The 12541-nt window shown below is 28.7% G+C and overlaps 1 protein-coding gene across 1 annotated transcript in view; it reads left to right on the forward strand.

Moving 5' to 3' along the window:
• The window catches only part of LOC136079510 (uncharacterized), a 101493-nt gene that overhangs the window by 72630 nt on the left and 16322 nt on the right, over positions 1–12541 (forward strand). The window contains exons 8-9 of the mRNA XM_065795249.1: positions 6422–6555; positions 8362–8425. Coding sequence (XP_065651321.1) covers positions 6422–6555; positions 8362–8425 — 198 coding nt within the window. The remainder of the gene's footprint in view (positions 1–6421; positions 6556–8361; positions 8426–12541) is intronic.

Below are 12541 nucleotides of genomic sequence, written 5' to 3' on the forward strand. Positions count from 1 at the left end.
AAATATTCTGCTATTCATTATCACTGTTGAAACTCATTAAAAAACATCGGAAATGAGAGAAGGAGCCGCATTTTAGTTTAAGTTTATCATGTTTGGACTGACACTATAGATACAAAAGCAAACAAAAGCAGCCAAAACTTTTCCAAAAATTTTCTATAAACAACATATTTTCAAACGCAAAAAATTTTAGGGTGGGCAAATCTGGGCAAAAATTTTCCTTGTTGATCAAAGTTTTATTTTCAAAAAATTTATAATAAAAAATGTTTAAACATACAATTAATTGTGCCTTTTTTATAAAGTTGTATATTTTAAATTATTTTTTATTGATTTGGCATATTTTATAAGAATTTAAAAAAAAAATGATTTATATATAACATTGACTGGAGTGAGCATGTATGAAAGTTGGTAGACCGATTTTTGCCTAAAAATATGTGAATTTCTTCAATTTTTGAATTTCAAACCTTCCTTAGACAAATTTTTTTTTTGAATTATGGACCTTAAAAGTTTAAATTTGGTTTTCACATAACCTATAAGTTTAAATATTTTAATTTTTTAATTTTTTTTAATTACAAAACAAATTTTTTTTTTGTATTTATGACAAGGTCCATGGACCACTGTGCAATGGGAAAAACTTCAATTAATTATGTTGTGAAAAAAAATTACCATACTGAACAGCCCTAATCCGAGGTGCAGTGGTTTGAGGTACCTAATATTGCCAATTGCAATAAGAAGTAGTAACAAATCAATAGAAAATGGTAGGAAAGTTAGCAGCAAATGAGAAAGACCTAGTTTTGGAAAATTCATAGTATTGTAAAAAAATTAGGTAATTTTTAAAAACTTTACACTTGTGTTGGAATAAAATAAGTTCAGTACAGTACAAAAAGTGTTAAATGGTTATGAAAAGATTTTATCCTGCTAGTTAAGAAATTAAATCAATTATGCAAAACTCTTCTTTCCAAATAAATCATTCACAATTTTGATTGGTTTAGTTGCAAACTATAACTTATATTTTTTATTTTGGCAATCAAATTAAAATTGCAAAAAATGTATTTTTGAAGTCTCATAATAACATCCTAATTTAAAAGTCAATGCATATTTGAAACAAGTATATGTTTTTGGGTAAAAGTTAAGGGCTATGTGAGATTTTTTATTGCAATGTATGTTGAATTTTTGATAGATTTTTCATCTGAAAGTCAGGGAACTTTTATAAGAGTTAGGGAAAGGTCATGGAAAATGAACATGAAAACTTGCTGGACACCCTGATTATATACATTTACATTTATCAACTATGCTCATATTAAAACTATCAAAGACATTCATATTCAACATGGTATTATCTAATAAATTGAGTGATCCTCACAGTCATATAATTAATGGGAAACATTTTATAGATCAAATTCTTCTATTCATGAACTTATGTATAGGAACATTAGAAAGGTATTTAGTTTTTGTGTTCAAATAATTGTAGTCTTTCATAAAAGCTATGATTTTTTATGTTTCCCTAATAGCCTTTTTATGTTTATCTAATATTCAACATGGTATTATCTAATAAATTGAGTGATCCTCACAGTCATATAATTAATGGGAAACATTTTATAGATCAAATTCTTCTATTCATGAACTTATGTATAGGAACATTAGAAAGCTATTTAGTTTTTGTGTTCAAATAATTGTAGTCTTTCATAAAAGCTATGATTTTTTATGTTTCCCTAATAGCATTTTTAATATTGAGTATTTGGTGTAGTGAATTAATAATAGCAAATTAAAACTCAAGCTGGTATAGAAAGCTTTACTATTTTACATAAAAAAACACAATAGTTGTTGAATAACAGTAGTAAATGAAAGGAATCAGAACTCTGTCAGCAAGAATATAGCCACCAGCTTAAAATTTCTGATTAAATTTATTCTGATATAGTAATCTGTCTGATACACAATCACCCAGTCAAGAGATAAAAAACAAACTGCCCCAGCTGGTTTTTATTATACACCAGTTAGACATTTATAGTAAAACCATAACTAAACCAAGTTTGCTATTGTGAAGTTAAAACTTTTTATTATATTGTGCTTTGTAAGCAAAATTTCTGATTGTTTTTTCTTTACAAGTATGCTCACACATGTTTTTTTGAAAATGAGAATATAAACATTCGCAAGTCATCTACACTGCAACATGGAAAATAAGGCAAGTGGTCCATTTGACTGGCTAACACATGAAGTTGATGATTGTTTTTTTTTTTATGGTCAAAATTTTTATTTTTTTCTTTGTTTAAATTTTCATCTGAGTAATAGTTCTTCATAATTGAAATTAAACACACAAAAAACACAAGTTCATTAATTTTTAAACCTCAAGCAAGTTCATTAATTTTCTCGCCTTTATTAAGACGGGTTGGTTGGTGGTTGGCGTTTAATGTTTCTATTACAATTCAATAATAAAAAGGAAAAAAAAATTATTAAAGTTTAGTGATGTGCCATCGGCAAAGGCCGATTAAGGCTAATTATAGAGTTTAATGTATGTATATAAAGTTAATATCCTAATGTTAGGTATGCAACTTGCATATATAAGGTGTGCCTATGCACCTGTTTAGTTTGGCTTAATAGTCAATACCGATGCATTGGCCAATGTCAATTAATCAACCGATGCCATCGGCCGATTAATTGGTTGCTGGTTACCAATAGCATATGCTAGTAGGTCGAATCACTTCTGATGAATAGGAACATGTTAAATATGTAATTTAAATCCTTAATATTATTATAATACTCTTAAATAAATACATTAAACCTATTATTAGCCACAATCGGAATTAGCCGATGGAACATCACTAGTAAAGGTGCAATTAATAATTTAAAATTTATTTAAAAATAGTTCATTATTTGCAATGCTTCTCATTGGCGGGAAAAAGCTACAAAAAAATAAATGAAATGACTAAATTAAAAAAAAAAAAAAAAGGACAGTCAGTAAAGAAAATGTTTTAACTTACATGCAAAAATTTTAAATAATAATTTTATATCTCATTTTAATGAGCAGAGATATAAATATTTTTTAATCTCTGCTTATTTGAAATTTTTTACTATTTAAACTTGATACTTAGTACTAAGAAGACAGTTGTTTTATGAAACACTAACTACAAAAATTTATAGTGTTACATAAAACAAGATTTTATCAAAGATATATATTTTTAAGAATTCTATTACAGAAAATTTTAAATTTACCTATAAATCATTCATTCATTTATTACCTTTGCAGCAAAAACTTACAAGAAAATAAATAAAAAAGATTTAAAAAAAAAAAAAAAATAGTGACTAAGTTCATTTAAAAGAGAATATGTTTTCATCAATTATTGTATATTTTTATATTATTATAAATATTGTATATTTTTATATTATTATAAAAATAATATATTGAATGTTTTTATTAAAACATCAATAAGAACTTCAATCATTCATGAAAAAGAGGTTTTTAACCACCAGTAAAATGAAAGTAATTTAAAAATGTGAACCAAAAAAAAAAGAAATAGTTTATGTCATGAATTTGTCAACAAAGCAAATTAAAGTACCATGTCGTAAACAAAAAGGCTATTTTAAAGCCTTATATAAAATTTAAATGATTTCATGAAATTTTAGTAAATGCATTTTCCAAATTACATCATGATGATTTGTAAAACTTAGTTTTTCAAAACTCTGATTTTTTTTTTCAATTTTCATGAGTTCTTGCTGGTCAAACATGACCAGCAAGAACTCATTTTGGAGCAATTTAAGTCGTTTCATGCAGCTGTTGACCGTTTACTGGCCATTATTTTCCATGCTGATACTGTAATAAATTTGTCATTATATACTACGTCATAAACTCTTCAATCACAATTAAATTATAAATATGAACATTATGTCTTTATGTTTATTACTATAAAATAATGATCTTTGTTATATTGGGAAGCAGAGAACTTAGTTTGAACACATTGAACACTTTTATATTATTTTGTAATCCATCCAGTTGGCATGACATCATTCTGTATTAAAAAGCATTGTTTTTAAATTAACTATCTTGAATTGGGGGAAAACAAACTAAAAAATCAGTAGCGGTTTGTTGAATAAATTTTCCAAAAAAAACCTTTTTTTTTCTCAAAAAAAGTTTTTGTGCAGTAGGTTGCACTAACAACATTTAAAAAAATCTAGAATTTAAGTCTTCCTAAAGATGAAGAAAGTGGTTGAATACGATAAATTGTGCTGTTGATAGTAGTGCATGTAGCAGGTCTCCTAAATCTTTTAATGTTTATATTTGTGCAGCACACTTTATTACTGATGGGTTACTTTTAATTTACATCTTAATTTAGTATTTGTAAATAAATATCGAAATATCAGTTCTTTTTATACCCTAAAATAACCAAAATAATATGTAGACAGCAATGAGAAATTTAAAATAAATTGAAAAGAAATTTAAAAGTATGTAAAAATAAAGTAAAACCACCTAAAAGACTTACATTTTGCAGAAATCTTTCTGCTGTTTCTTTTGATTAGCTTTCAAAGTAATTGTAGTACATAAAGTTATTGTTAAATAACGTTTTCTTGACTTCGTGTTTAAGAAAGAATAGTTTGTTTTTGCCCAATTCAATATGGTTACTTTTGATTTCGCAATAGGGTCACATGATTCCAACTGGATGGATAGTATAGTACAATTAAAAATATATGTATAACTTTTAGTGTATATTGAACCATTTAAAAGTTATAAAATGAATTAAATAGTTTTAAAGATTACATAATTTTTGATTAAGATATAACACATCGCTCAATAAGTCCGTAGGATAGCTAATAAAACAACAACATTTTGACATAATTTGATTTTATTCATCAACATAGTCTCCTTTTAAGGCGATACAGTCATTCCAGCGCTTCTCTAACTTTTCGATACCATGTTTGTAGAACGATTTATCTTTTCCTTCAAAATATGCTTCAGTTTCGGCGATGGCCTCCTCATTCCATCCAAATCTCTTTCCCTGGAGCATCCTTTTGAGATCTGAGAACAGCCAATAATCGCTGGGGGCCAAATCAGGCGAGTATGGTGGATGGGGCAACAATTCGAAGTGTAATTCATTCATTTTTACCATTGTTTTCATTGACTTGTGACACGGTGCATTGTCTTGATGAAAGAGAATTTCTTTCTTCTTCATGTGCGGTCGCTTTTCGTCAATTACAGCCTTCAATCGTTCCAATAATGCCATGTAATATTCGCTGTTGATCGTTTTACCTTTCTCAAAATAATCAATGAACAATATACCATGGCTATCCCAAAATATGGAGGCCATAACCTTGCCAGCAGAAGTTTGAGCCTTTGGGCGCTTTGGGCGGCTTTCACCCGCTGGTGTCCACTCAGCCGACTGTCGATTTGACTCAGGAGTGAAATGGTGGATCCATGTTTCATCCATTGTGACGTAGCGACGCAAAAACTCCTTTTTATCTCGGTGAAATAGTGCCAGACATGCTTCAGAATCATCGATTCGTTGTTGTTTTTGGTCCGGTGTTAGCAAACGCGGCACCCTTTTCGAACAAAGCTTTCTCATACCCAAATGTTCGTGTAATATTGTAAACACACTGCCTTCTGATATCTTTATGGCCTCGGCAATCTCCTTCAATTTCAATTTGCGGTCGGATAAGACGATTTTATGGATTTTTTTGATGTTTTCCTCAGTAACTGCCGAATTTGGGCGACCGGAGCGTTCAGCATCATCGGTGTTTGTACGACCACGTTTAAAGTCAGCAAACCACTTTTCAACCATTTGCCTCGATGGAGAGGAGTCCAAATAACACTTATCAAGCCATTGTTTGGTCTGCACCGTGTTTTTTCCCATCAAAAAGCAATGCTTAATGAGCACACGAAATTCTGATTTTTCCATTTTTTTCAATTCACAAAAGTTGATTCAATCGTTCACAAACTAACTTGGTAAATAATGGTCCGATTGTCATGAAACTTTGACAGATATCGTTTGAAGGTTGGTACTTTCTAAAAACAATACGGATTCGGTATTTGTGTTGCCATCTATATGTCATTCTACGGACTTATTGAGCGATGTGTTATATACTCTCTTCAATATGTATATTGAATCTGGCACAGTGCATTGTTCCAGTTCTTTTTAATGAATGCTGTCTCTCACAATGCATTGTTATTTTTAATGACTGTTACTGCAGTACTACTTTATATACATAAATGTTTATTTAATAATATAGGTACTTATTTGCTTAAACAAAAGAATAAATGCTGGTTTTCTACTATTTCTAACATAGTTATTCTGCCTAACTATGTTTCTGATGATTTTCTTATGTATTACCTTCTAGTCAGTGAAAGCTGGATTATCATCAAAAATGTTATTATTTTATATACACATTTTTTTTGTATGTTATTACCACTTTTATTGTTGTTAATTTTATTATCTAGGTGTTTCATATGGGCCATTTGTAGGACCAACTGTAATTGGACTATTACCTGGTTTTTGGAAAACTTTTAAAGTTGGTAAAATCATAAAAAAAGTGAAGCGTGTTAGAGTTTGTGAAAAAGAAAAACTGAGTCAGGTAATTCCATTAAAAAATATTCTATTAATTAAAAATTTAGGAGGTACATTTAGAACAAAGCACCTGTTACCATAGTTACCATTTACTACCATTACAGATTTTTTTTTAAATGAAATAAATTCATTATTTAATTACTGTTATTGTATTAAACAAATTATTTTGAGTTAATGCACCAACAAGTACAACAGTCCACTATAAATGTTATTTATATATTCCACCAAATACAACAGTCCACTTTACATTATGTTTTCTGTTATAAATGATTTGTATCAATCTTAGTTTGCAACCATTTCAGTTTCTTTGTTTTTACGCTTGCAGGGATTAAACATTTCTTATTAAGTTGTATTTTTTTATCTCAACTTTAAGCATCTTTTTATTTGGTGTGCCCTTTCGAGTGTGTTTGAGTCAGAACTCTTGGCATCCATTGCAATCGAAGTAGTAGCAAGAAAGAGTCACAGCACTTTTTTATTAAAAAATGAGAACAAAAGTGTATGCAAATATCTAACTTATGTAAGCTTCAAACTATGTAATGTAATCAAAATGATTGTTAAATTTTTCAAGTTTTACAGCTTTACTTCATTTGAAAATTGCATTGTGGCAATATCTCCTTAATTTTAATCTATAGCATTTCTGTTTTATAAAGTCTTTTGTTTGTTAAATAGTTTTAAAATCATTGTCAGACAACAGGCCTGTGTGGCTGGTCATACAGCAGAGCTGTAAAAGCAAAGTGCCATTGTTTAAATCTTACCACTGACACTTTTTCTTTTTTTTTAATTTTTTTTTTACTTTTTTAATATACAGAGAAAAACACTTTTGAGGTATTATAGATATTATATACATTATATATGTAAAGATATTATACAATGTAACAAACAAAAAGGAGAGAATTTTAAAGAAAGCTTAAAATTTCTAAAACACTAGTATAAATTTGTTGCACATATGTCAAGATTGTTATGTTATTAATGTGCTCAGGTAATTAGTCCTAATAAGCTGCGGATAGTCTAGATAAAGATTATGATCTGAAACTTGATTTAAAAAAAGTTAAAAAACCCGTCCAGCTACTCCAGAACATGCTGCTGTGGAGGCAAAAAAAAAAAAAAAAAGCCTGTAGCTAGCAAAAACTTTAAAACTTAATTTAACTTTATTTTATGTTTTTTTTTTTGCTATATTTATTTTTTTACTATAAATATATATGCCCAGATTAAAAAAAATCAAAATTGTTTTGTATTAAGAGGCAGATTTGACATACTTAATTCCCTGTGACCCATTTTCTGGTCTTCCTTTGCTTTGTAAATTTGATGAAACCCTGATGAATGGTTGGTATTTTATTTTCTAAGCCTTGAATTTGAACACCATGAGAAATGTCATGTCGTCTATGTTAGAGAGATATTAATGTTTAATATTTATGCAATTAATAAAGTTTATCTATGTCTAGAACATTAAAGTGTCTAGAACATTAAAAAGACGATTTTCTTTTTGAAAGTATGAAGGTGTTTTTATTCAATTAAGACTTTTTCTTTGGAAATAAATAAACAGAGTAAGAGCTCTAAGCATGCAAATGAAGTTTATTAATTTTTTTTTGCTCTAAGAGCAATGTTTAATTTGATTATTTTTTACAATTTATTCAAAAAACATTTAAGTAAAGAAATAGAAAATAGATAAATAGGTATAAAAATAAAGGTGTGAAATAAACTACCCCTTGACCCATATTTTATGTGTCATGACAGCAAGTTACTATTTTATAATTTTACATAATTTACAGTATTTAGGAATTTAACATTAAAGTATTTAAATTATTTACTTAAGGACGGAAGATGTGATGATATTGCTTTAAATGATTATCCTGATTTAAATATGGTCAGTGGGACTGGTATGTACTTTTTTATAGAAGTTGTTATCTTACTAGTTAGTTACTAGATTTTACAAATTAGTTACTAGGTTTTATTAGTTACAAGATACAAATTCACTAGTTAGTTACTAGTTACTAGGTGTCTTATAAATCATTAGCAGTAACTTAATAAAAATAATTTTTAGAATTATTTAGAAAAATGATTTTCTTTACCAATTTTTAATAAGTTTTTAACTGATGTAATTGTAATAATGAATAAATTAACTGATGAAACAATTTAATTGCTATGAACTAATATAGTTTTTTTATATTATTTTAAAAATTTTAAATCTAAAAGGACACTTTAAGAAATGTTTTTTTATGGAACTAACATTTCTTCACGCAGCGGTCTTGTTTGATTCGTGTTTTGGAATTATAAAGTTAGTTACTAGTTAGTTACTAGCTTTAAAATCATTAGAAATAATAATAATAATAAAAATGAATTTTAAAGTTTTAATCATTTAGAAAAATGATTTTTAACAACTTTCTTTACCATTTCTTAAATAAGTTTACAGGGTGCGGCAGCGATTTGCGAACTTTTTAGAACATTTATCAAAATGAATTTTTAAAATCACTAAAAAATTATATTCATGGAATATTAATAAAAGAAAAGTTAAAGGTGAATACTTTTTCCACCTTAACATTCAATTAAGTCTCCTTTTTTTTGATCGCTGCCTTGGGACGGAAGGATTGGCAGGTGCTTATTATATAATCCCTTTACATTGAGTTCCAAGCACAGGTAATTGATGACTTCAGTGACTTGACACTTGAGTGGGCCTTTTTGCAAGCCTTACTCTCAACTACACTCCAAACACTATAATCAAGGGGATTAAGGTCAGGACTGGATGATAGCCAAAAGTGTTTGGGCCAGAAATTAGCCATATTGTCCTGAAGATATTGTTGAGTTTTTCTGGATCCATGACAAGGTGCATTGTCCTGTTGAAAAATGCGATTGTTTTCTGGGAATGTCTTCTTCAGCCATGGCACCACATAGTGTTTTGGTAGGCTTATATACACATCAGAGGAAACTTTTTCTCTCTCTTTGATGTAGATTGGTGGAGATTTCTCTCCATTAGAAGCAATGGTTCATAGCATCATGATGTGACACTTTGTAAAATGTAGTTTTAGATACTCCAGGAACACAAATCACTTTACGACCTGACAAACCCACGTGAATCAAATTTAAAACTTCAGTTCTTTTGGCTTCCATTGTAAAACTTTTAACTAAAATGTGTTTTATATACTATTTTATTAAAATCTAAGACGGTCATTGAGCATTAATTAACAAAAACAAATTGCGAAAAATTTTATTTACATAACAAAACCATCCCGAAAATTAGTTTGAAAATTGCTGCCAAACACTGTATACCAGAAAGATGTCATTAAGAAGTAGATAATAGACTGAGGATGAAATGTCATCAGGAAATATATAGTGGACTGAGGATAAAATGTCATCAAGAAGTAGATAGTGGACTAAGAATGAAATTTCATCAAGGAGTATATTGTGAGCTTAGTATTAGTAGATAATAAAAAAAATTAATTGCTATAAACTAATAAAATTTTGTTTTCATATTGAAAAAATTTTAAATTTAAAAGGACACTTCAAACAAAACAAAACAAAAAAATTTAAAAGGACACTTCAAGCAAAAAAAAAAAAAAAGAAGCATGATATTGTTTGGTGATATTTATATAGAATATACAGAAAAATTTTAAAATTTTAATCATTCATCTCCAGTAATCTTATGGCATTTGCTTATACTTTTGCCAGCTTTTAAATTTATGGGTAAGTTATTAAAAATTGGAAATTTACCAGTAAATGAAAAAAAATCATAAATTAAAAAAATTCATTAATTCTTTTCAAACAATAATAAGTTAAAGATTCCCTTGCATTTAAAATATATTTTAATAAATAAGAAACTAAAAAATGCTTTTTTTGATTTCATACTGGTTCAAGAAATTGTTTGAAGAGCACTGAATAACAACTTAAAATTTACAGTTCTTTTGTTTGTTTTTTCAAAGGCCAAAGCTATTTTAGGTGCTAGAAGAGAAAGGATGAAGTTTATAGGGCAAGATAATGATTGACAGCTAACTTAAAATATTGCAAATTATATGAATCAGGAAAGCAAGATGAAGAAAGCGAATTCCAAAGAGCTGATGCTTGAGGGAAAAAACTAGTTGAATAACAATTATGAACAGCCACAGTAAAAGGATGAGACATTTGAATGACGAGTAACACGAGAATGAGTTTTAGTTGATGGTACAAGAGACGCTAGCTCTTTAGAACAGTGCCCATTATAGTATTTGTCTGAAAAGAGAAAGAGAAGCAACATTATGATGATGTGATAATGGTTGCAGGTTGGCTGCAAGAGCAGGTCCAACTATGTTTACAATGCGTTTTTGCACCTTGTCTAAAAGAGAAAAGGCATCATTGGAAACCACACCACCCCCAACCCCCTCCAGGTATGGCAACACTATTCCATACAAGGACGGATTTGAGATTTATAGAGGTAAAGAATAGAATCTAGAGTAATAACGTGTGGAGTGTGATTAAGAGAAGCAACCTAAGCAGATGCTAATTTTGCAATGGATTTAATATATGGTTTCCTAGAAAGATCAGAAGTTAGAGTTAATCCTAGAAGATGAAGATACGATAATTCTCACTACTGTTCATGAATTAGGAAGGTCTAAATTGCGATAACAATTAGCTGAAAAAATTGGGTTTTATCTGAATTAAAGTTCACCAGCCACCGTGAGCTCCATGCATATTGCTTGAAATGAAATTTTTTATTTAAACAACTAAACTCAGTAATTAAATTTGACTAATATGAATAACTACCACCATAGTTTTCATCAAATGAACCACCATGTTGCTTTTTGATATACTATTCTGATTTAAATATGCATTAATTGCATTTAAAACACCTTGCACAGATAGCATATTATTTTGTGACCAATCATCTTCAAGTTAAAACTTCAAATTAATTAGTTGCTTATCCCTCAAGAACCTTTTAGCCCAAACATAATTTGAAGGACTTTATAATACTGAAAGATGATTGTGAGTCCCTGTTTTATACTTAAAATTTTATCCAAATGTTTTCAAAAGCAGAATTTTTTTGCATATAATTTTAACAGATAATAGATTCTGTTTTTCTAATTGCAAAAATGTTGAGAACTATTTTTTTCTAAAATGTCAGTTAAATAACTAATTAATTGCTTCTCAAGCGAGTGTTAAAAAGCAAATCCCGGATTTTTTTGGTAAGTAACTTTCAGCTTTAGCATAAAGTCAAAATTTTTGTATATTCATTTTAATATAAAATAATCCTAAATTCCTCTTCTGCCCTTTTGTGTATGTTTATTTTAATATGAAATAATCCTAAGTTCTTGTTCTGCCCCTCAGTGTATGTTAATTTAAATATGAAATAATCCTATATTTCTCTTCTGCTCCCTGGTGTTGATTTTATTATGAAATTTACTTGACCCAGGGGCGCTGGGTTAAGGGTTGGAGGAAAAATTATTGAATGTTTTGAAATCAAAACTTCTCTTGATTTTCTTAAATTAAAATATTTTATATAAAAAAACACTTTAAAAAAAATTGTAAGTCTAAAAATTTTGTCTGTTTAAAAAGTTACAGCAATCCTAAGTTGGAAAGAAAAAACACTTTAAACCCTAATAGAGTTTTTGGCTTTCAAAATTTTTTTTTTTTTAAACTTCAAAAAAAAATCATTGGTGTCATGGGTCAGATACCAGTAAGTCTTTGTCAATGTAGACAAGCAATTGTCTACATTGATCAATTGATTTTTCTTGAAAGTTTTTCTCTGAAGTATCTAAGACATTATTAGTTTTTATTCCTTCTTTACTCCAAGATTTCAAATCAGTTAAATCATTCCTTTCCCATTCAGTTCCCAACTACAAGCAAGAATTTTGTGCAGCTTTACAATAATACTTACCCAGTAAAATTATTATAAAAGCAAGATGTTTAGCTTCTAACACACCTGTTTATATAGTTAAACATTTTTTTCCAGTAGACATTGCTCTCAGAATTGTGGAATGAAGCATGCCATACTTTTTAACTAACCTACAGTCTGTTTGATTTGATAT

This window comes from Hydra vulgaris, chromosome 04, assembly GCF_038396675.1.
Source record: "Hydra vulgaris chromosome 04, alternate assembly HydraT2T_AEP".
NCBI classification, from domain to species: domain Eukaryota; kingdom Metazoa; phylum Cnidaria; class Hydrozoa; order Anthoathecata; family Hydridae; genus Hydra; species Hydra vulgaris.